This window comes from Platichthys flesus, chromosome 13 (assembly GCF_949316205.1).
Source record: "Platichthys flesus chromosome 13, fPlaFle2.1, whole genome shotgun sequence".
Classification (NCBI taxonomy): Eukaryota; Metazoa; Chordata; class Actinopteri; order Pleuronectiformes; family Pleuronectidae; genus Platichthys; species Platichthys flesus.
Genome location: NC_084957.1, coordinates 4,279,111 through 4,304,264, shown reverse-complemented (window position 1 = coordinate 4,304,264; position 25,154 = coordinate 4,279,111). Strand labels below are relative to the sequence as shown.

Sequence of the window (25,154 nt, the reverse complement as noted above, 5' to 3'; positions counted from 1 at the left end):
ATTGTAAAAAGTGCACGTGAGGCTGCAGCTGCTCACGATGTCAAAACACAACAGTGGATAATAAAAGAAACGACAGATCGTATCTCCCCACTTCCTGGAAAACGTGACATAGTGTATATCAGCTCAGTGATATTCAGTTATATTGGACCATAACCATCTGCTGCGCGCACACACACACACACACACACTTACAGTGGATCTGTCATGTCTGCAAAGAGCGTACTCGGGGAAAACAGATAGGATGTCCCAGATAAATGACGGCTGTTAATCTGTCGCGAGGCGGCGGAGACACCCACTCGCCGCTCTGGCCGGTCCCCCGGGGATTTCATGTCATGCAGCCTAATGTAAGTCAGATTTAAAAAAATAGAATAAAACATGTGTAAGGAGGGATACAATAAAGCTGCATCTCTGCATCTGAATTGGAATACGACCGTTATTAACTCCATCAGTGCTGCTTTGCTCAATTTATTCTCAACGTCACAGGCTTTCGGTTGCCATGCTGATAAACTCGTGAGACCCCCCCCCCCCCCCCCCCACACACACACACACACACACACACACACACACACACACACACACACACACACACACACACACACACACACACACACACACACACACACACACACACACACACACACACACACACACACACACACCCCTTCCTTCCTTTTGCAGATTCCTTTTGTACAAGTTTCAGTTTGGTGATACAACGCATTTCTGTAATTACAGCAGCTGTCATTTCCTTTGTCACCGGAGAGCAAGCACAGCTCATTAGAGGCGAACTGTGGTAGGTAGGTAGGAAGGAAGGAAGGAAGGAAGGAAGGAAGGAAGGAAGGAAGGAAGGAAGGAAGGAAGGAAGGAAGGAAGGAAGGAAGGAAGGAAGGAAGGAAGGAAGGAAGGAAGGAAGGAAGGAGGGAGGGAAGGAGGGAGGGAGGGAGGGAGGGAGGGAGGGAGGGAGGGAGGGAGGGAGGGAGGGAGGGAGGAAGGAAGGAAGGAAGGAAGGAAGGAAGGAAGGAAGGAAGGTAGGAAGGTTGGTTACTGTAGTGATCTCTGTTGGTCCATTCAAGCAGGGAAAGGAACATTTTCTCATTTGCTTGAAGGTAATTGCGACAGGGAGTGTTCTGCTGATGTTCTGTTGAGCACTAACCCAGAACAGGTCATTTTATACAGGGGTTGCACTCGCAGCTACTGTCTCACATCTGCTGGAAACCTGCTGTTGCTTTTCGTCCGTTGTTTTTCTCATCTTGTTGTTCATCATTAACTTTCTATGTCGTGCTACTGGAGCTGATGCTTACAGCCGTTAATAGAGCAGAGGATTCATATAACCTCAAACAGAGCTGCCACTAACAAGCATTTCTGTATTTTATTAATATACCAATTATTTACTTCTTTAAAATTTGACAGTAAAATATCAGCAAATACAAAAGAAATGGTACAAATTGACCAACCAAGCAGTCGTCACATAAAATCTCCAAACCGAATGGAAACCACTGAACGTGTATATGAAACTGAAACAGTCAACCAAGTTTCTGCAAGCCAGGAAATGAGGTTATTTACACTGTGTTTTTAGCCTAAATGTCCTCTGATAGTCTCCTCGGAGGAACGTTCACGTGCGCACCTGCAAAAACCATTCACACTCTTACCCAAGGGCACATTTGGCGTGTGCGTTGGATCAAGTGGACTTTTAGGCTTCAAACCTGTGTAAATGACCTTGTTTCCAGTAGAATGTGAATGTCGGGCAGAATAGAGGCATGTTGTGCTTTGATGTGGTTTATTACATCTGAAGAAGAGGTCACTTTGGCTGAAACAGTGTTTGCCCCTGACATTTTTTTGGTGAACTATCCCTTTAACGGTGCAGCGATGTCTGTGGAACAGAGGAAGCCAACGCCAAGGTCATCGCACAAGCTCCCAGGTGTGACATGCACCTTATGTTCATCCTACCATCATGTACCTGGTGGAGCAGTAAGAGGACCACAGGAGGAGAAAGATGTCAGTGATGCAAACGTCTCACAAAACACTCAGGCACCAACAAATCTCAGAGCCGAGATGAGTCCAGACCATCGCTCTTCAAACCTTATCAACACGACCCTGAGCTGAACCGCTAAGAAAGGGCCTCAGACACATTCATATATTCTGTTTATCAATCATTTATATCAATCAAGTACATGTATGTACGCATAAACTGCATTTGCCTTTCACTCTGTGTCTGTAACGACCCCCCCCCCCCCCCCCCTGATGTAAATACAGTTAGAATGCTCATAGAGAAGGACAGTGATTTCTGATTCCCTTCATCGACGATGCAAATGAGCTCCTCAGCGGCTCCCTGGAGACCTTCTGCAGCGCTGTGCTCCATATGTAAACATCTGAGGGCTGTTTATTTATGAACTTCAACACTCATCACACTCATCTCAGGATGAGTGGGTGAATCCCTTGTGGCAGTAAATTGTGTGCGTGTCTGCTTGTGTGTGTGTGTGTGTGTGTGTTTGGGGGGGCTTTGTGTTTTGAAAGCAAAAGTTCTACCCTGTGCTTTGGGAAAGCCCAGTGTGGCTGGCAGTTTGTTTACATCAGGGACACTGATCTTTTTGAGGTATTAAATGAATTGATAGTTGTGGGACAGTGGTTGTTGTTTGTTTGTTTACGCACCGAAATTGCATCTATGGGAAAAGTGTGATTAAACGTTCTGACTGATGAATTGGAGGCTGGGAAAAATGAGGATAATGAGCCGAGATTGAGTTATTCTCTGTTTTCAGAATAAGAGCTTGATAGATGTCTTTCCTTTAGTCCTCCACATGTCCAGCATAGTGGTGGGGGGGGGGGGGGGGGGGGGCTTCACCTTTGCACACACGGTATCTCCCAGAATGCATCAGATCGAATCGAAGAAGGAGTAGGGACATTGAGGGCAGGCAGAACACCTCCCTTTGTTTTGACCTTCAGACTTTTCAGGTTTTGTCTGAACCAAAGAAATGCAGAGAAAGTTTCCTGAGTGAGAGGTGTTCTCAGTCGGGAACAAACTGAACCAGGATCAGTGTTTTGGAATAGTTACAGTCTTGGCCTCCAAGGACAGATATACAACGATTACTCAAAGAGGACGTTCAGTTTCCTGGTGGTCATATACAGTGGCAATGAAATTAAGGAAATGAACCAGTTCATTAATTTTCTCCATTCAAATGGGAAGAAGATTTTTCTTTTCGAAGCACTACATTCAATAAACGTTACTGAATACAAAAGATGAAACGACAGCAGATGTCAGAAACCAATCAGTGTCAAGTACTGGTGGATGAAGGCCACATAGGGGATGTCATCATTCCAAGGACCACTTAAGTTCACTCCCTACAGATGAATGTGAAACAATTACCAGAGTTACAAGTTTGGTTACTGGAGGATAAAAACTTTAAATTATACTTATAGTTATATAGCAGCCTAACCTGCCCTGACCTCATCACATTAAATGTTATTCAGAGTTTAATCATTTCCTCTCTCTCTCTCTCTTTTTGTCTTTGGTGTTTTGATCTCTCTTAAGTGTTCACATTTAAAGTTAGGAACCACTTCTCTTTTAAAGTTCTTTTTATGTCTTATTTTCCAAATTAAATCTCCAAAGGCTCTTAGATATGTGCACTCGAACGTGATGTGCAGTAAAAAAAATAATGGTGAGTGTATGAGTCAGATGCTTTGCTCAAAGGACATCTTTTTGGATTCCTCTGCTTTTTTCCACGCATTTCTTTGTGTAGGAGGATAAATATAGAAAAAACATTCTGAATAGAAGCGGTCATTATTTATTTCTCTTGAGTGGCGTTTATTTCAATACGCCAAATAACATTAGATTTAAAAAATCTGCACAGGTAATGTCTTTGAGCCAGAGAAGTATATATTATATTTCAAATCTGACAGAGGGAATGTTTTGATACACATTTCAAAGAGAAGGAATATAATATATTTTGGCGTTGGTCAGTTTGAGTATATTTCCTAAAAGAAATTTCTCTTGATTAATATGTGAACTAAGCAGAGATTATAAAAGAGGAGTCGGTTCATGTACAAGCGTCAGGTTCATTATGAAGAGGCCTTTTCATAATTTGCTCATTGAAGTCGAGGTTTTTTATCTTCAAGGTGCTTTTCCTATAATGGCCTTCACAGAAGTTGCCTCTTTAAAGGTGACACCTGTGTTCACCATGTTTCTTCCTTATGTCACATTAGGAGACAGGCACAGTGAGGGTCTCGTTGACTGTTCACTACACGTCTTCTGTGAGCATGTGTTCACTCTGAGGCCCTTGTCTTCTTGAGCCCAGATTAATCTACAGCAGCGTATCACATATTACATAAAGAGCACAAGAAGTCACTTTGGAGTCTAAGCTTCTTTTCTCTGTTGGAATATTTCCCTGGCATTTTTCCCTCACAGTGCTTTTCACTGCCATAGAAACCTCAGTTAATCCAAGAGCAGGCTCGTCAGAATTCACTGGCACAGTCTGGTTTTCATGTCTGTTTGCAGGTCAGTTGCTTTTCCATGTAGAGAGAGAGAGAGAGAGAGAGAGAGAGGTTTTTTTTCTTCTGTGGAGCCTGTTTGATGCACAGATCTGATGTAGATGAAGTTAGACAGGATTCAGGAACTGAAAGGATTTGTGGATTTCTCTGAGGCCCAAAGCCAAGTTTACTGATTGTTAGCTTTTCTAAAACTGGTATCAAGTATTTTTGTTCATTCCACTGAAGAGGTATATTAGCACTCTGAACTCTGACTGACCTCTCGCGTCCTTTATCACATTCATGCTGGCAGATCCTCTCAAGCTGCCGTCTTCAGGTCAATCCTCAGTTTCTCTTTGTGGTTTAAAGACGGTCGGATACTTGGTCTGAAGCCACTCCAGGATTGTCTTGGCTGAAAGCTCAGGGTAATTGCTGTGCTAACATTTGACCTGTTGGCCCAGTCTCAGGGTCAGTTGCACTCTGGAGCAGGTTTCTTTCAAGGGACTTTCTGAATTTTTATTTTTATATTTCTTAGACCACAGAATCCTTTTCCTCAGAATCCTTTAAATGTCCTTTGGCAAATGCCAAGCAGGCTGTCATGTGCATTTTACTGCAAGTGGCTGCAGTTGAGCCAGTCTACCATAAAGGCCTGATTGATGGAGAGATGGCCGTCCTTCCAGCAGCTTCCCCCATCCCAGAACAGGATGTCTGGGGTTCAGTTATACCAATTTAACCATGAGGGCAGTTTGAGGACCAGTTTCAGCAAATATATGCTATCTCTATATGTTCTATCTCTATATGTGCTATCTCTATATGTTCTATCTCTAAGTGTGCTATCTCTAATTGTCTTTATTGGTCTTTCAATTTAGATTGATGAGTAAAAAAGGCAGTTTAACAATGCGGGTTGAAGCAAACTCTCAGACTCTTGTCTCACTTCCTTACATAGTAACATGTGGACTGCACATCATGTGGTTCGTCCCAGTGATGCACAAACTAAATTAATTTCCAGTGTGATTATTTGGTTAGGCACTGTGCAGGAGTATGTGCTGTCATATCTGGGCCAGCGACCAGCAACCTTTTTTTTTTCCTCCACGCCCTAATATGGATTTACTCTTCCTGCCTTTTCCCCAGCTCCTCTTCTCTCGCCTGGTCTGGTTCCCACTCCTCTATTCCCCGTAGCTCTCTCTTTAGCCCTGGCCAAACCTCTCCGGTTGTGCACACAGGATTAGCCATTAGCTCAGAGTTTTCTCCTCCTCCTCCACCCCTGAGACCGAACTCTGCCACCACTCGCCCACCGTCTGCCCATCCGCGGCTCCTCTCCAGCACTGAGCGGTGTGAGATTGGGCCTCACAGGCCGGTGGCGAGATTAGCAGTGGCATGGCGAGGCTCGGCAGGCAGCCAGCTGACACCAGTGAAGTCGGTTCAGTGTAGTTACAGGCAGGAAGCTGACATTTCCAGAGATTCTCTGTTGCCCAGGCACAATGGAGCGAGCAGGTGATGGGGACAGAAGGAGCAAGACGGTGCCAGAATCACCCAGTGTGTGTGTTTGTCCATAGAGGGGTCAGTAGACAGGAAATGTCAGAGGGGTGTCTGCTCGGAGACAGTATTCATGTGCATATGTTGTTCTATGGCAAAAAAAAAAAAATCTATTATTGTAATGTGCTTCCATCATTCCCTCTGTCCAGAGAGGCTGTGATGTAGTGCCCCTGTGCCACCAGCACACTGTAAAAGATAGGGGACACAAGCTCATACTAGCTTCAGTTGACATTTTAAAGGATTTTTCCACTTTAAGAAGTACATGGATTTTCTCCCTTATTACAGTTCAGCTATAGGAAAAGGTCTGATCGTGCCCAACATGGCCAGAAATGTACTTCTGCAATCTTTGATAGAAAGAGGCTGTAAAAAATAAGTTTTAACAAAGTTGCTGGCAGGTTGTGTTCGGTGGGTTTATCAGAGTTTTTAACTATATGAGCTCAAATAGGGTTAAAACAATTTTGAGCTTGTAAAGTCCCGATCACATATAACTGCAGTTGTAAGTCAACAATATAAAATAAAGCTACAACACTTTGTTGGTCACACAAAGATTCTGTGAAATGTCAAATCTAGCAATCAATACAAATTTGGACCCTGATTTAACACTTGAATCAGAAGACAAACCAAGTTGTCCAATCAGAGGGCAGCCTGGTCTGTTACATGGACTTTCAGCAGAGTCACTGGGGTCAGTTGCATCCCATCACCTGAAATCTCACAATGTTCCCCATCATCGCTCAACAGTAAAAGCATCAGCACATGTAATGTCTTTCGCAGTAATAATGGAATAAATATTATGGGGGGGGGACAGGAACGCTGAAGTCAGCTTCTCTCAGGGCTTTTAAGTTTGGAGTTAATGGCAGCATGGATTTTCAGCAGAGATTATATCATATCAATCCATTTCGTGTCAGCCTCTAAGCAGCCGCACCACAAACTGTCTCGTTTTGTGTGTTTACTAGATTCACATTTTGCCGTGTACTTGAGGTTTTTCAATAGCACAGTGCGGTTTGTTTTCTTGGATTTGTATCTTTGTTGCTACACGACCGCCACACAACTGCCTCGAAACAGCATCACTGATGATGTTCTTTGCTCTGTTTGCTTGTCAAGCATTTAAGGCATATTGATAAGGATATTAAGGTTTCATCATACATTTATATTTTCCAAGCAACTCGAGCAGAACCAAATCTTGTAGCTCTCTACCCACTAAAGTAACACAACAGATGTCTCCCCGCCCCCCCGCCCTGCACTTTGAAAGCCCTGGTGGGAGGCAAGATGGCAAATACCTGCTGCAACACAAGTGACTTGTAAATGGCTGAAAGCTCAAAGTAGCAAAGTGAAACTGGAGCTTTTGGAAACAACTGTCAGGTACAGAGCGTCCATGGGAGCTCAAAAGCTTTTTACCGGTTCAGTAGCTTCCCACATCGAGTGGCTACTTGTTCCCGATAGCTGCTTCGGGGGTGCATGGAAGAAAAAAAAGAATCTCAGCAGATCTAATTGAAATCTAAGCCCCAACATAGGATTTAAATCTGGACAGGTGCCAGTGGGAAGTCAATATTCGACTGCATTGATGTACCGGCCGGTTAATACCAGAAACTCACAACCATTCACACTTCCTCGGTGCCTTAGAGCAATGTATTAAACACAAATCGTATTATTGGAAACTTGCAACCTCACATTCCCATACGTATGTTCATCTACGTCCTCAAATAAACTAGAGCGGTCGTCAGCAACTAGGTCAAACCGTTTTCATGATGGATTGACTCTACAGAGCTTTTATTTTGAAAAGTTGTGAGCTTTGTCTGCAGATTGCTTCACAAATCTGTAAGAACGATATTAGCCGTCAAATGAACCAATCAAACTTAATATAACCGTCATACGTGAACAATGATATAGCAGAATAACTTTTGCTTCACAAATGTTTCAACCCCAAGCTGAATACTAAACCAAGCCAACCTCATCCCTCCTCCTTCGGTCCTCACAGATATAGAGATTCACACAAGACTGTTACAGATTAAAAGCACACACTTTCCCACGTCTTGTTATCCGCCTGTCATTCTGTCGTTCCTCTGTTTTTCATCTCGTCTTCTCTCCTTCCCGCCTCGGGGGTTTACACACACAGACGAGTTTAAAGGACCAGTTTGCTGCTTTTTAACATTAATCAGCCGATGCTTTTGGGAGAGTATTTGAAAAAAAGACGTAGAACTTGGTTCTAGAAAACTCCACAAAGACATCGTAGAAGGTGTGACACCTGTCGTCCCTACTTCAGCACGATTTCAAAGTCCCCGGCTGTGTGCTTATACAGAACTTACAACATGTGAACAGAAAAATGACTTTTATTTTGTAGAACCGCTGTAGTGAGCACGAGCTCTTCAGCAACTGAACAATAGCTACTTGTGGTGCGGCTGGAAAACACTTGAAGCATTTGCTGGGTTTCACAGTGCGCACTTCCATACTCACACTTTCTGTTTTAAGAGCATAATGGAAACGTGCAGAGCTCTAAAAGTTCCTGGATGGTTACACTCTAAACGATCAAAACGTTGAGTGTAAAATAATGAACGCTTCTCACCCTGGACGATCCCAGTCCTGGCTGTGAAGCAGAAAAGGGGATGGGCCCCGTGATACTTTAGAACGTGTGATAATGGAGGCAAGAGAAAGGACACCTATCACCAAGTGTTTACAAACTGATGGACCTGATTTCAGTCACTCGAGCCCTTGAGAGTGAGGCTGCATCGAGCAGACGTGCTGGCCTTTAGGAACAAGTGGAACTTGTTAGCGTACGATGTGGGAAGCAGTGGACAAGTGGTGATGGGTTGAGAGGCTGCATGTCAACAACAACGTGAATATTATTGTTAACAATAGCTGACATGTGGTTTAATCCACAGGAAATATAAAACAATTTCGGATATGAACAATTTCTTTTGATGTATTTAAAAGTTCTGTAGGGAAAACTCTTACCGATCCCATTTTTTTTTACATTAAAGCAAATTTCTGCATATGACAAAAAGTCAGAAACAGCAAAGCATGGATGAGTTTGTCTCAGGTTGTAAATAGTAGCTTGGCGAATCTTTTTAACTTTTTGAAATTTTGGACAGAGGCAGACCGAAGCTGATCTAAGCTAAATTAGTCTCGGCTGTTGTTTCATAGTTAAAACAAAGATATGAGAGAAGTGTCTATAGTTTCATCAGCACAATTCTCAGTGAAAAAGAAAAGAAAAATGATTTTAGCAGAGTGATATTGTTATTGATATTTTCATATTGGAGATCTGCTACTTCTTAGTATTGTGGCTCAATCAGCCTGCTGTATATTTTCTATTTTCCTCTCTCACCTCATCAGGTTTGTCTGTTAGAATAGAAAAATTCAGCGTATTCTTTTCATTACAGTATCACTTCTCTGATCCTATCTGCCTGAATACCCAAAGGTAGAGCAGTGTATTGAGGAAGTCGTAATATTTGCTCAGTCAAGGCATTTGGAAGATTGTTGCTTGGATAATTTCAGGTAATTCTACTGTACAATCCCAGGATAAGATATATAATCTGAGCAGCTGTCCAATGAAGCTCTACACTGATGCACAGAGTAGATTCAGTTGGGCCACAGACGTCCTTGCAAACCACATCAAACGGTATATTTTTTGCAGCGGATTCACTCAGCAAACAAGAGCACATAGCAATTTTCCACAAGGGTGCATATAGAAATAGAAATAGAAAAGAAAAAAAAGAGATACCCTGTCTGTTCATTCTGTATATTCTCCCTATTGTGCTTGGGCAAGGATGCTAAATATGCCAAGGTTAGAGAGCCTATAGCTGCTAGTGCGAGCAGGGAGGGGAAATTAATTGAATTTCCAACAAGCATGCTGATGTGCGATATGGATATGAAATTCATAAAATCCATGTGTATGAGGACAAATAACGCTGCACCGGAGGGAAGGAGAGATAGACCAGCGTAAAGCACTGGTCAAACAGTGGGGATGAGTTGCATTTTGATGGTTTTGCTGGTGCTATCAGCCTTCTTCAATCAGAATCCGCCTCGTAGGCCGAGTGCATGTTTGTGCAAAAGGAATCTGACTCCGGTTTCCTGTGGCTCTCGGTTTGCTTACACACAGTTACCCAATCACCATGCAGAGTGAGATGCACACGGACACACAGCTAAAACAAGGACGGCAAAGCTGGGCAGGGATAAATAAACAGAACCATATGACTAGTATATGTAATCCAGTATGGGGAAAAAACATTAACCCAACTGGCACAGCAAGCAGGAAACAGGTGCTGGACCATTATTGATGGAAAGCAGGAAAAGATGTCCTGAGCATTTACCTGATAATTTGCTTGACCAAGATGTTATTTGGATATTATAGGTTTTTCCCTTTAATAACTGCAAGCGATGGCATTAAATCTCTTTTATCGTTGTACGTGTATGGCTCATCTCCTTCATCCTGTTCATATTCGTCTTCATGTTGTCCTTATTTGGTCGGTAAGATTTTATAAAGCTCCAATATCACATGCCTGAGCTGTAATGTAAATATTGATCAGAGCAAGAGAGGAAAACTCCCGTTTGGACGTTTTTCTTTCCGGAATCTGAACTTCAACCTCGTATTTTTAAGTTCTTGTTCTGTTTTGACGACTCAGTTACTCGGACCACTCAGGGAGGGAGACCAGCTGTAATGAGCTGTCTGGGATGGATTCACTGAGTCAGCTTTCAGTGAAGCACTGTGAGTGGGAGAAGTCCCATTAGATGGCTGTCCAGTTTAACTGTTCTGTTAGTGAGAGAACAGAGATTCACCAGGTGTGTGGATGGAAGCAGGGTTCAATGACTCTGCTGTTGTTTACCTGATCATCCCTCTGTATCTAACAGGGTCTTCTCGATGCTCCACAGAGAGTGGATGCTCCTCGGACCAAAGAAACTCTGCATTAATGAGAATTAATGGTCTGTCAATTGCTCAGCAGATCTTGTAGTAGAATAAATGATGTAGCAGCTGCAAAAGGTGGAAGAAATACAAAAGCAGGGCAGCCACATCAACATCTTCTTTATTTTATAGAGTTCAATTCAGTCCAAACAAAAGCATGAATGATTTTCTGTGATTGATTGAAAAATACATTTTAGTGAGTGCTGTCAAAATTCATCAGTCAAAATCAAACTTAAAAGAGATGGCTGTCTTGTTTAGTGAAGAATAGCCTGCATTGTTTTATCTCTGTGTTACTTGAAGTCCAATGTGCCTTGCTTTAGGCTAGGGCAGCTTGTTTACAGATTAGAATCAGGATGTTTCCTGGGACACAGTACAGGAAGGGACTGTTCACACAGCGGCAGGGTAAGGCATAGTAAATACAGAGGAAGAAAGCGGTGTCTATAGGTTTCTTATAAATGCACATGGCCAACTGACAATCCCAGATAGTGGTTAAAGTGACTCCTACCCCCTTACGATTATGGTTCTTGTCTTAGTACATATTATCATACCCAAACACTTTCTTGGCCTTGCATGACCAGTGGTAGTAGCATTATTTAGTCCTTTTATTACAACCAGCGGAGACTCCAAACACCGTGTCAATAAAGCTAAGCCTGGATTAGCTAGCCAAACACACTACAACCAGTCTGCTCCTCCCACTGGCCCTCTCGTCAAAGCCACGCCCCCTAAACACGTGATGACGACTGCTAGAAGCCAACTTTTACGTGACTTGCTCACTAACTACTGTCTATCCACTCTGCTACAGAGGTGTGTGACAGAAGATGTGCAGTGAGAGCATGAGACTCTGTATTGATCACTATCGGGACGTGTAGAGCATTTCAACAAATATGATAAAAAAGTGTTTCAGAAATGAACCGATCTCACCTTTAAGTAATCTTTACAGTTGCCCTTAATTGTTATTAAAGCAGAATCAGTCTTCCAACTGCTTCCAGTCATGCTACCACAAGCTACGGTTGTTGCCTCCTGGTTCCTAGCTTCATATTTAACGTGCAGGCATGGAAATGGTGTCCGATATCCGTTATATTTATTAAGGTTGGCAAAGTGCATAACCTTAAATTTCTACTAGTTCTTCAACATGTTCAGTTTGTTTTTCTAAATATCAGTTTCCAGAGAATCTGAGAACTAAAAACAAGTTGTATGGGAATAAAGAAAAGTACCCGGTGCACGTATAGGTCACGTTTGCTGAAGTGTTTGTGAGCAGCCTGGATGCCCTTTTCCTAGAGCTCTGGTCCACTGCAGATAGGTGACAGGATGGAAAGAGCCATTCGGGTGAGAAGAGAAGAGAAGCCAGGGTCTTATCCCCTCAAAGCTGCGAAAGATGAAGTTTTAAAGCCATAATTCCTCCTTTTAATCCGTTAACAAAGGTTCTGACCCAGCAGGGGACCTCGTCCACGGATTCATTAACGGCTTCACGGTCGCTGGCGGCACTGGATGTACCTGGCTGCCTGTGCACCTGGTTAGTGGGGGAGTTGAGGCATAGAGTCAGAGGTCACTGTGTGTGTGTGTGTGTGTGTCTGCGTGTGTGTGTCTATTGGTGTGTTAGATCATTAGATCAAGGCAATGCGACACCACAATTGAAAACACTAGCTCTATTCAGTTACTTGGAGAGTGTTAGAATCCATCTCCTCGTTAAAGGTTGTACACAGCGGAACCTGCAGGAGGCGAAGGGCAAATGATTTGATAAGTTGTATGTGACAGTAGGTGAGTGTAATAGTGTCATTGTGGGCGATTGCTGTGGGTGCTTCATGAATCTAGAAGTAATGGAAGTTTGTCTTTAGCTTGGCTTGCCATTTGTGCCACAACAATTTGTTGAGGACAGTGAAACGGAGAGTAGTGTCTCACAATGTGGACACAAAACTGGAAATATCTCAGAATGACAGAGTGGTGCAATGCATCTAGACTATGTCAAACTGGAAAGGCTACCAGCTTTTGGTGTTCAGGGCAGACGCCAGTGTTGCTGTGAACAAGAACACCAGATCTCCGCAGAGGAATGTAGACGGTACTTCCTGCTTCCTGCTCTACTCTACGTCCCTCCGGGGATTTCTGTGTTGTTGTGGAAGGAGACACATTTGTGTGGGGACATTATCCGGAGGTCATATGAACTCTGGTGTGATCCAGTAGCAGCCCAAGCAAAGAGTTCCTCCCTGCATCTCCTTTTAAATGAATGGAAACTCCACTTCTGAAGGCACCTTGAGTCAATTTTAAGATTTTAACACAAACCGTTATCATTAACATTTTAATATTAAATAAGAAAAAAATATGTGATGAGTTATTACTGACCTGGTTCAGCCGTTAGCTCACTTCTTGGAGGAATTAAACTTCTCCTCATTGGTCTCATGGCTCAAAAATAGCCTCGGTGAAGATTTGGCGTCCCGCAGGAAAAAGGACAGAACAGGAATTGAATCTCGGCCTCAGTCGGCAGTCTCATCTGTCATCTTTTCAATATTGATGTCCATTATGTTTATGGATCACTCTCTGGCCCAGCTCCCCCCCGTCCCCCATCTGATCAGCCACTCGGGGCAGCAGCAGCCCGTTGGTAATGTCATTCTGATTGATGGCCCTTATAGTTGAATTGTCAGCAGGGTCTCCTTCTAATGGAGCTCCCCATGCAATTCAAAGATTACATCTCAGACGAGTGAGACGTCAAACTGCGTGCGCCGGTGTCCGGGTGATGCTAATACAACGTGACCGCACCATAGATTCTGTATCATCGTCCTGGCCCATTATCTCCTGCTCATTGCTTCCTGTATCACCTTTCATGGCTCACATGTCCATTTACGGGAAGCAAGCAGCCCCCGGGTAAGATGTATCACACCTGCCAATAGGCATAATTCTGTTTTCCTGGTTCCGTGCATTTATCCTGTTCGCTCGTCTTCGGGAGCAGTCAATGCGATTGAGTGTATTTATAATTTAGTAGGAACACCTTGCTCGAGCTAATGCATTCTAATAGAACAGGCCCTGCACCTTTCTGAAGGATGTGATGTTGAGTTCAGGAAGATTCACAGAGTGCTGAGTCAACTGGACGACTAATCTGGAGGCTTTAGTTTGTGTTATTGTTTAATTGTATTGTGTTAACACATTTCAGAGGGAGCTTCTATTATCGAGCGGGTGTTTTCTCACTGTCCGATCATTCTCTGGATAACTTTTCTTGTATTTGAGAATTCGTCTTGTGTGCTGGTATCTATACAACTGAGATTACATGTGTGTAGAATGATGACAACAACATCACATTAGAATGCCACAGAAATGTCCGCCGTCACACTTTCCCATGATATTCAGACAAATCAGCTCTGATGCTCCGGGGAGTTTGAATAAATCCCTGTGAACATGTTTTGTTGGAACAAAGTCTAAACCTCCTGAAGGGTGAATCAGTGACAACAGTGAGGATTCACGTGGGGCTTACTGTGCGTCTGTTTCCATGACCACACACAGCATCGTGTGTGTACGATGCCCCCCCATACACACACACACACACACACACACCCATCTCTCTCCCCCAGTGTGTTTGCAACCAAGGTCGTAGTGGTCTTGTTCGGTTTTCCAGGGGTGTGTGGGCTTCATCCATCATCCGTATGATAGCTGCACGCTAGAGTGCCCTAAATCTCCTGTGGGTGTTTGTGTGTGTGTGTGTGTCTATGTGTGTGTGTGTGTCATTGAAATGGTCGCTCATTCTATCTCTATGCTCACTCAAATGAATGATCTCTCTTCCTCTCATCTCTCAGGCTCTCGGTTAAACTCCCTTTTAGTTTCACTGATGAAAATAAAACAGATGCATTGTGCGCTGTCCGTCTGTGGAACTGTTGTTCATCTCACCGGCTTCACACTTGTGGATGTGTGATGTCAGTGGCCCCAAAGAAGAGCAGTGTTGAGGCGTTGTGCGATTTCGACACACAATATTACTGAAATTTGAATTCTTGTGCGTCCATAGATAAACCTTGGTCGGCAGCATCAGCCACAGGCGGAGCAGACAGCCCATTTCAAACTGGCGGGTTTAGAATGGACACTGCACTTGTATGATTTAACATCCAGAGCACGATGATATCAAAGAGCGGACGAAAGACAGAGAGCCAAAGACTAATAAATACAATAGCAAAACCCTCAGTGCCCTCGAGTCAAAATGAATTAGAGGCACCTCTGGCTGGAGTTACTGCCTCGGGTCTATATCAATAGGACCGTATCAGCCTGGCACATCTAAGCAGTACAGCTCCCCCCTTATCCATCTCTGCTGAAGAACTTAAACCCGGTCATCCAACGTGGACTCTGCGAAATCTGGATTGAATTGAGATTGAGACGGTTGTTTTCTTTTAGTCACTGCAGTCACAGGGACTTTAGCACCATAATGGCAGCTGCTGCTGGGGCCATCACTTTCACTGTTGTGAGAACACAGAGCATTTCCTCTTCTGGTTAACACTAACCCAGGTGTTATGGGAGGGTTTTCTCCAGCAGCCATAAAGCTGCGACCAGTGACTCACCCTGGCAACAGTGTCACACCTCAGCCATTGAACCATGTGACCTCACATTGGCCCTTTTCACTGGTTTCCAGGACCTTCACACCTCCAAGTACATCCAAGAATATTCACTGCATCTGTCGTTTCTTCATTCCAAAGCAGTTCTTATTGAACTACACGTAGCTCCCCCACTTCACATCAGGATATAAGTATTACATATCAGTATTTACTATATATGTTAGTCCATAAGCCGAAGTGTAAATTGCAGTCGTACTTGCGATGGCTTCACAGAAACCCGTCCGTGCACGGTGGCTGAAAGTGAATCTGTTTTACAAGTTCCAGGAGCTGAACCAGTCGAGCAGCGCTGGTTCCCACCGAGCGGCTCAGCCAGCTGCTGCAGCTCGCTCTCTGCTCGTCACGCTGGTTTCCTCCCTCACACTAAACCTTTCACATCCTCCGTGGTACCTTGGTGAGCCTGGCTGGAGTCCAGGCTTTAAATACAGAAAGTGTCTGTTTGCTGAATTCTGTTGTTTCATGTGAATTTTGTGTGCCTACGTGCGTGCATATGGTATTTGCGGCAGTGCAGAGGCCCAGGGACCAGTAACAGGATTAGAAGCAGTCTTTAACCCTGGGAGGGAACCCCCCAGCCCCACTGTGACTGATCCACCCCTCTTTGCTCCTCTGTTGGTTTATCCTGCTTATCTCTGCTTTAACTCATCATTTCACTCTAATCTCCTTTTCTCTTCCTTGTTACTTAATCTTAACTTTCCCCTCTTTCTTTCCTCTCCCCCACCCCCCCCCCCCCCCCGTCCACGTTGTGCTAAAGTCGCACAAAAGCTTACACAGAGGGGGAATTGTGTTTATTAAATTGAGCCCGACTGTAACAAATGGAACAAAGAAGAAAGAAAAGATGTGTTAGAGATGAAGGTAAGCCGAGGACAGTAAACGCAGAGGAGGAGGAGGGGGGAGGGGGGGGGGCAGTCTGGTCTGGTCCAAGGGTGGATCGATACGAGGTGTGGTGTAGGAGGGGGGTTGGGGGGGGGGGGGGGTTGGGCACAAGGAGGGCTAATCATTTCAGTCATTACAGAGCCGTGTCTGCTGATTCCAGGGATTAGCAGACACACAAACAGGGGAGATGTTGTGTTAGTGCTACAGGAGACTCTATCAGGGATTTGAGGAGTGGAAAACACTGCCTGTCCCCAGTCACCTCTGGTAATTGTGTCTGCAGCACCATGGGGGGGGGGGGGGGGGGGGAGTGTGTGAGCCGAGAGAGAAGAGGAAAATGAGACGAGGGTTGATATTTGCATTGTGCACGTACCACGGGCGTGTGCGTTATAGGAATCCAAGCTGGTGTTGCAGAGAAGGTGTTTGGGCCGTCTCCCCCCCGGTCCTCCTCTCGTGTAGGAGAGGAGAGTCGTGGGAGAGCTCACACGCTTGCCTGCCCACAATCCTTTATGTGGAGCTGATCACTTACCGGAGTACGGCTAGTGCAGAGAGGCACGGGAGGGCTGGGGGAGAGTTCACACACCACAACGTACACGACAGGTGGAAATGAGGGAAATTACATTTACCTCAGCGGCCAGAGTTTCACACCTGGATAATTCAATCGGCTGTGGTTCCTGTGTCGACAGAATCCTAATCTCTGATGTGAGATTTAAAAAAAAAAAAAAAAGCCTGTACACACTCGAGCTGTCGTGCACATTTTAACACCCGAGAGAACAAAAGTGAAAACGAGCCCTGGAAGTATATTAATCAAGAAGACTCCGATTTGCCAGCATTTCTTGCATGGGTGCATTTTTAAAAGGGGGGGGGGGGGACTTTAATTTGTACACATCAAGATCAATTTACTGGTAACAAAACAAGTGGTTCCCAGCCTGTGAGTCCCTGTGGCTCAACACAGAGATTACAAACTATAACACAAAGCCTGCCTCACACAATCTGTGCTTTAAAACACATGTATATTCATCATGGCACAGAGGGGCCCATGAAAATTATAACGGTAAACTCGCACAGTGCCAGTTTGGAACGTTCTGTTCTCTTGGCCTGTTTCAATGCTCTGGAGCTACTTGTCATCAGTGAGTCCTCCTCAAACTGTTATATCAAATATTTACCGTCACTTTTTATGGTTTATGTCCTGGACGTTGTGTGCAAAGCTTTTTTATAAACAGTCTCTGGTGCAGAGGGAAGTTAGAAAGGTGAATATTGTGCTTTTACTCTTTTTGACCGAGTTACCGACCACTGCTGTACGTAGAAGACGACATGTTCACCTCGGTGTCTGCAGTGTGACTGAAGACACACTGCACCACACACACACACACACACACACACACATAGATGCAGGATCCAGGGTTTCCGGAGCTTGACCATCCCCAGTGGCTGTAGTAACTCAGCTACTTAGCATTTACCTGAGCAGTTTCATCTCTAACGTCGTTTTTTTTTTTTTTTACAGATACGACCAATAACAAGTTTCCGTAGTAAAGGTCGTTTCTTTTATGCACACAGAGTTGGAATTACAGCGTAACAAGCCACTTGAGGTGCAGCCCCTCCTGTGACAGATTAGGTCTCGACCCGATGGCATTATCCAAAGTCCTTCTCCTGATGTGCAAATCTCCGTGCAGAGCCGCCGCCGCACAACTCATTAAGGTGTAAAAAATGTTGAGTGCCACTTAAAGGGAAATTGGATTCTATACGACGGCACAGTGGACTGTCCACTGATGATAGGACTCGTGACCCCCCCCCCTCATATTTCCATCAGGCGCTGAGGACAAACATTAGCTGTTTGTCTCAGAGCTGCTGGATCTCGGTGGTGAACTGATATTTAGTTTTGTTTTCCGCTGAGGCCAGTGATATCAGCAGCTGAGACAGCTGGTGGAGAGACTACTCACACAGCTCATTATTTTTAATTAGCTCCACCTTTTCAGTCTAGTTACCTCCAGCTCTTCACTCCCCACTGCTAGCGCTTAGCACACGCGCCACACCGACATGAAACTGGATGGTAGGAAGAGGTTTTTTTCACAGCTAGAAAGCTGCTTCTTTAATATTCCTTCGCTTCATCCCTGCAAGTCAACAAAGCTGCTTTCGGTAATTTGCATCGACTTTTTAAAGACATATGATGCGACAGTGAAAGAAGACGATGGAGCAAACTTTGTACAGATTTGATTCTTCACAGGAGAATCTTTGCTAAAACGCTTATTTGCGGTGCTCGTTAGCATGATGTGGCGTTCGAGCTGCACCGAAAGCGACTTGCCGGGGCCGCTTCACACCGTGTAGTCGTGCCAGTCCTGTGACCATGGAGGTAAAGCTGTGAATACAGAACGTCCATCTTGCCACCTGACTGCAAAACGTTCAGCATTCAGGGGACACAGCCTCCTCGCCGCCGGTGGCTGCCGTCCAACACCTGCGGCTTCAGACGCAGCTTCAAAAGGCAAGAGGGAGAAAAAAAAAAAATGAAGGCAAAGGATGTTTGAAAGGAGCTTAACATCCTCGGCAAAGGAACTTTTCAATCTCGCAGGCAGCTTTGTGTTTTTTTTGGACACAGGCAAAAAAAAAAAAGAGACGAATGAAGCTGTTGGGATAATCTGACCCAACAGCAACAGAAATCCGAGGCTGAGAGTCGTGGAGGAGACTCGGCTCAACGGTCACAGAAAGTTAACCGACTTCGACCTTGAAATAAGAGTGAAGCCCAACTTAAGCTCGACAGCGGAAAATCAGGTTAAACTTCTCTAATGGAGTTATTCTCCACTTCATCCAGCGTGTCACACGGGGATCACATAGAAATAACAAAGGCTTCTGAAGGGAAAAGGAAAGCATCGACACCAGAGAGAGAGAGAGAAGTGCACGGTGGCAGCAGTGTGGGTGTCTGTGTATGTGTTGGGGAGACTATAGAGATATGACCGGGGGGGAAATGATACCAAAATTCCACCTCTTCGTCTTCTTTTCTCGAAAGTTGTCCTCACGGGGCCCTCGAAAAAACATACAAAAAAATAGAGCCTGTCTAATGGAGAAGAGGGCCGAGGGGGAAAGACAAGAAGAGCCAACGTCCTCTGCGGTAGGAGAATGCAATTTGAGATTGGCCAGATTGCTTTTTTCTATCCCCCCCCCCCCGTCCTCCTCCCTCTCCCCCTCGGCAGCTCATGAGGCGTGATGTGCGCTGGCCGGGTCCCTAAGCCGCCATAAGCCTGACGCCAGCACCCCCGCCGTCGCCAAGGAGCCGTCGCACTTACAGCGCGAGAAAATCGGCCCGATGAAATAAAAGAGGGACTCAAAAAAGATCAGCGGGGATTTGAGAGTGATAGATGAGAGGGTGGAGATGTGGGGCTGGAAGGGGGGGGGGGGTAGTGAATGTGGGATTACAGTAGGATATGGCAGGATGTAAATGCACTGGCTGATTTCTCACGGTTTAGGTTGTATTGTCAGAGGTACATTGTTGCCGGGGCTTTGTTGGAGTTCTTCACACCCTCGAGAAATGAACCAGCCGGGCTTTGTAAACACAGACAGGTAGCGTTGTCCCACATGAAACGGGCGTGACATTTATTCTTCTTCTTCTTCTTCTCTCTCTTTCAGGAGGAGAGGGCTCAGCCGAGGCGGGACAGAAGGAGACGTCCACCTGTGACATTTGCCAGTTCGGGGCTGAGTGCGACGTGGACGCAGAAGATGTTTGGTGAGTTTTCACACGCAACACACAACCTCATTATATCACAGTATTTTTCACCTTTCTGGACGGTGATGGACAGACAGAAGCTTGTCCTGTCTCGTGATATTTGTCCATCTCTTACTAGTCTTGTCGTTTTTAGCTTGGCAGCATTTAAACGATACCAGGAGTGACACTGGTTTGGTTCTGGGACATGCTCAACTGGTGCTGGTTGTCCGCCCTCTGGTTTTGTCCCGGCGGCAGGTTGATTTACAGATGTGATGTTTTTTTAATTGTGGGTTTCCACCTTTTGCTTTCATGACACAGGAACAACACTTGCATAACAGAGTGTGGATACCTGACCCAAGCCCATCAGAATGTTGAAATCATATTTGGGTTAAGGTCGGGTTATGTCACATTGATTTCAAAATCTTTTAGCACTGCACATGTCTGTAGTTGGTGAAATGGAACAATAACTACGCATGTCACATAACACAAACTCACCGCAGCACATAAACTGGATCAGGCTCGAGTCAGGTTCAACTGAAACGGGGTGGGGCCACAGTTAGTTCTGTCTCACACAGAGAAATGCAATCTGAGCTCTATTGCATAAGACCGGCAGTTTTATATGGTCGGATTATTTGAATCGGAGACAACTGAGCTGCCTTGTTTTGGGGAAGGAGAGTTTTTTCTCCGCTTGTGGCCTCATTGTTGGCCCGAACTAGCTGTTTTTATCGTGGTAATGAAGGCGTTATACATTCCATGTCTTTGGGCACTTTCACAGTGTAGCACATCATCCCTATGTCAAAGCCACGTGACACCTCTCCACCTTACACGAATATAGTCCACTTTACTCTCAAAATGAAATCTTGGAGACACTGTTGCTAGTTGTAATATTTTAGTCACTTTCAACACTGAGCATTCAGATGGAAACTTGCCTTTCTCCTGCACACACCCCGCCGTCGAACACCCACCGAGGCTCAGCGCACGGTCGGCCATTTCATTTAACCTCAATTACTGGAGCAGGCCACACAGAGAAAAGGAGATTCTCTCTTATTCTGGAAATCCAATTACTGTCCTTACAAGACTCGGCAATGTCAGGCCAAGAATGACTTTGACTCACACACTGGAAAAGTAGTTTGGTGTAGAAATAACGTTTGTCATAATTTCAACCAGTTATTGTAGATGAGACAAATGTTGGTAATATGTTACAGGCCCACCCTCCCTCATGCATTAGCAAGCAAGCGCCACAAAATAAAAAACATCCTCGGGGCTACATAATAAACATGCGGGGACAGAACCTAATTAGATGGCGGCCTGGTTGGTGAACTGTTCTCCAGCACCAGACAATATCAGCTTTTATTTATGTGCACTCCACAGCATAAAATGAAGCTTAAATGAACCTACATTACAGATCTGGTGTGGAACGAGGATCAGCTGCTTTCAGCGAAACAAAGGCGGTGTGGCCGATGAGAAATCCCAGACGTTAGAAATCAGAAGTGCCCTGGGACTGGGACTCTATCAAACTACTGGATGTAATGGAAAGATAATGTGCCCTGGTGGGCAATAACCTCTAATGCCAGGGAAACAGATTCACGGTGCTCACCAAGCCTTCTCCCAAAGTCCACCCACTTCCACGAATTCACATTAATGACCCACAAAAACACAGAAATGGATTTATGTGTTATTTTTTCAAAATCTAGTGTCAATGATGTGTTCGTATAAAAATAAGCATATTTAGGAGCACATGCAGTGCCACAGTCTAAAAGTATGTTTGCCCCCAACGTAAATAAACAATGAATAAGACAACTGTCAATAAAATGTTTCAATCCAAAAGTAGTTTGACCGATCATACGTAAATATTTCAGTTTTTTCCTTTACACAAAACAGAAAACACAAACTCTTTCTCGATCTTCACAAAACGAAAAAACCCTATGGTGGTTTTGATGAGAATCAGACAGAGCTGTTCCAACAGACAGAGCGGTTAATCAGACAGAGCGAGCAGATAGAGTCGACGTTATTCAAAGAGCAGGTGAAGTGACCCAGGAAAGCCATGTGCTTGTAGTAATGCAATATTCTTATGTTTAATGAATAAGTGCCGCTCTGTTAATCGTGAGCCACTGTGGGAAGATGTTTTTCTGTTGCTCTAGGATTGTGTGGATAATCACACTTAAGGGGCCATTTTGTTGTCACTGCATTATTCAGTCTGACACTTGGGCATCCCAGTCTTGCTTCTTCTGGAAGGGCCTAATTTTTTGCAGGGAAGAGTTACTTGAACCAACACACATGTAAAATCTATGTCTCCCAAAGATTTCCTTTTTTGCCCAGTTATCGTCCTTCTCTCCGAACTAGGACTAAATAAAGTGACCACAAATACACTTATAAATGTTAGGCAGAATACTAGATATTAGAATACTAATGCTATTTGTTCTCCCTCTGTACCGTAAACATTTTGACACACTTAAGTTTGGGCAAAAAAAGAACATAGCCATAAATGGTTTTAATTGAAGTAAGTTGTCATAGGTTGCTACAGTAAAGACGTGTATGTGACAGGTCACTGCTGCGTATGGACTCTCTTTAAAACTGTGAGATGTGATGGTTGTTTCTAGACGGTTCTCGTTCCTGCTGCATTAGTGTGGTATTCTTTCTCCTGTGTGTGTGTGTGTGTGTGTGTGTGTGTGAAAACCTTGGTGTGAATATTACTTGGGAAGGTGTTGACATTGTTTTGTGAACGTGCAGAAGAATTGCGGTATCTAGTTTATTTCTAATTGTGTCGATTGGATTCAGGGTTTATATCTTTTCACTTTGATTTCTATTTCCTCTTTAATTTTTTTTATGTATTTCCCTGTGTGTCTCTCTTTTGTCACCTCCTGCCTTTGTCTGGCTTTACCCCCTTCCATTGATAACCTTCCACCTGTAGTTAACTTTGTGTATTTGGTCAGAGTTTCTCTTTGTTCAGTGGCAGCTTGTCTATTAACTTCCCCTTCGATCCCTCGTGCTTTTGAACTGGTGTTTCCATTGTGTTCCCATGATGCTGGTTTATCCGGATCGCCCTGTGTTCGCTGCTTTGTTCCTCTGTTTTTCTGTGGTTTGGACTTTTACTTGTTTGCATACCTGTCACCAGCCTGTTTAATTAAATAGCACAATCCCACATTGTCGTTGTGGTCGTCAGAAATGTGACAATATGCTGTTGTGATTCATTAGTTAGTCTTATTGTTGGTTCTGCTCTGCTATGACAAAGGCTACAGGAGTAAATGTCCTGCCGCAGCGTGAGCTCTGAACTCGACAGAATTATCTTGGCAACAACCTGGACAGCTACAAACATCCCATCGACGCTCATGACCATTTTCTCCATCGGCGCTTCTCTTCCTCTGGCACAGAGAAAATGACCGTCACATTTCTTTTCTCCCTCTAACAAGCCTCGATTGGCTCAGTTGCAACAGTGGAAACATCCGTCGATGAGTCGGGGAGCAAAGTGCCAAATTACTGAGAAATACCTGAGGCCTGGAACCAGAGATAAATTCAAAAGGACTCGATGCAATTAGTGCATTTCTTTTCCAAAGTGTAAACCCTTTCTGAAGACACTGGCAACTGCTGGCAGCTTCCACAACGCTCCGTGTTGCCTTGTCAAAAGTAAATAATCGGTGTTCTCTCCAGCACTGGTTAGTTTTATTTGCCTTACCCTTTATACAATTTGACAGAATAACGTTCTCCTGCATTCTGTTTGTCGTTCATCATCTGGATGCATCTCTGCTACCTGCTGTTGCAAAGAGCCCTGCAATGCCCACAGCCCCCCCGCCCTCTGCAGCTCTCTGTACTCTGGAGGCAGTCAGCAGGCAAAAAAAAAAGACCAATTTAGCCCTCGAGGATCGATAGAGTGTCACAAAAACCCATTTAGATCCATTTGTGGCGTAAAAACTGTAATTACCCACAAAAAAACACTGTGCTTTCAAACCCATCAATAGCCCCCATCACCGTTGATAGAATTAAGGTAGAAGAGGAGCGGGTAGTGAGCTAATCATGGGGGGGGGGGGGCTGTGAGGATGGGTTTAGACCTATAGTGACAAAGGAGCGAGGGGCTTCTCACAGATACTACTTATGTCCTTATTGTGGCTCATTCTGCAAAGAGCTAGATTCCAAGGACCAATCACAGGGCAACAGGTGAGGCGGGGGGGCTAATTGTATTTTACCTTTTGCTAGGCCACACACACAACAAACACACACACAACAAACAAACACACAAACCAGTGGAAGATGGCCTCCACTTATTATTGCGATTGAATAAATACCATGTCAACCTCCTGACTGATGTCACCTCCACTCAATCCCACATCACTCCCACATCACCACGCCTCCTACTGATCAGGCTGCATCAATCCCAACACCACCTTGTTTTTTCGTTTGAATCTCTGTCCACACGAGCGTTGTGTGTCATTATCAGTTTGAATCCCCGTCCATACCAACACGCCTGAAAACGTATATCTCGTTAACACTCTCGTACATTGGACCTGCTTCCTTGTTTACACAGGGATTGCTCAAATATCAGACGGCCTCCCACACATGTAAACAGTTGTATCGCGATGAAATGGAGAATTACCTGCACAACCGCTGTTAGCAACTCTTGTGATTGATTAGCCATGTTGTGTTCTACTCTGGGAGGCGAGGCTAACGCCGGGGGTTTTCTTCCTGTAGAGGTTCACATGTTAAGAGCCTGTTGAATCAGGTTATGTCCTGACTGAAAAGACCAATCAGCAAGCGGTGGTGAGTGTCTACATCATCTGTCCGGACTTTATGGAGCCCCAGAGTTTTCCAAGTAAATGGGGCCATTTTAAATTTAGAATTTAACAATAAACTAAAATTGAGGAATGCAATGATTGACTTTGCCGTTATGTCAAATAAAAGGAAGCACCCAGCTTCCTCCACACTGTGCAGCCCCTTCATTAAATACTGGTGCTGGATTGGTGCTGAGTATTGTCCGATACCACAAGTGTGTGTGTGTGTGTGTGTGTGTGTGTGTGTGTGTGTGTGTGTGTGTGTGTGTGTGTGTGGTTGTGCTGTGTGTGTGTGTTCACTACCTCTTATTAGTTGTGAAGAGTACATACTACATAGCTTGTCTCCACTCATTCTCTATTTT

At 44.5% G+C, this 25,154-nt stretch overlaps 1 protein-coding gene across 1 annotated transcript in view; it reads left to right on the top strand.

The window, feature by feature from the left end:
- The window catches only part of tmeff2a (transmembrane protein with EGF-like and two follistatin-like domains 2a), a 96,850-nt gene that overhangs the window by 58,859 nt on the left and 12,837 nt on the right, over window positions 1-25,154 (top strand). Inside the window, exon 5 of the mRNA XM_062403447.1 lies at window positions 19,954-20,050. Coding sequence (XP_062259431.1) covers window positions 19,954-20,050 — 97 coding nt within the window. The remainder of the gene's footprint in view (window positions 1-19,953; window positions 20,051-25,154) is intronic.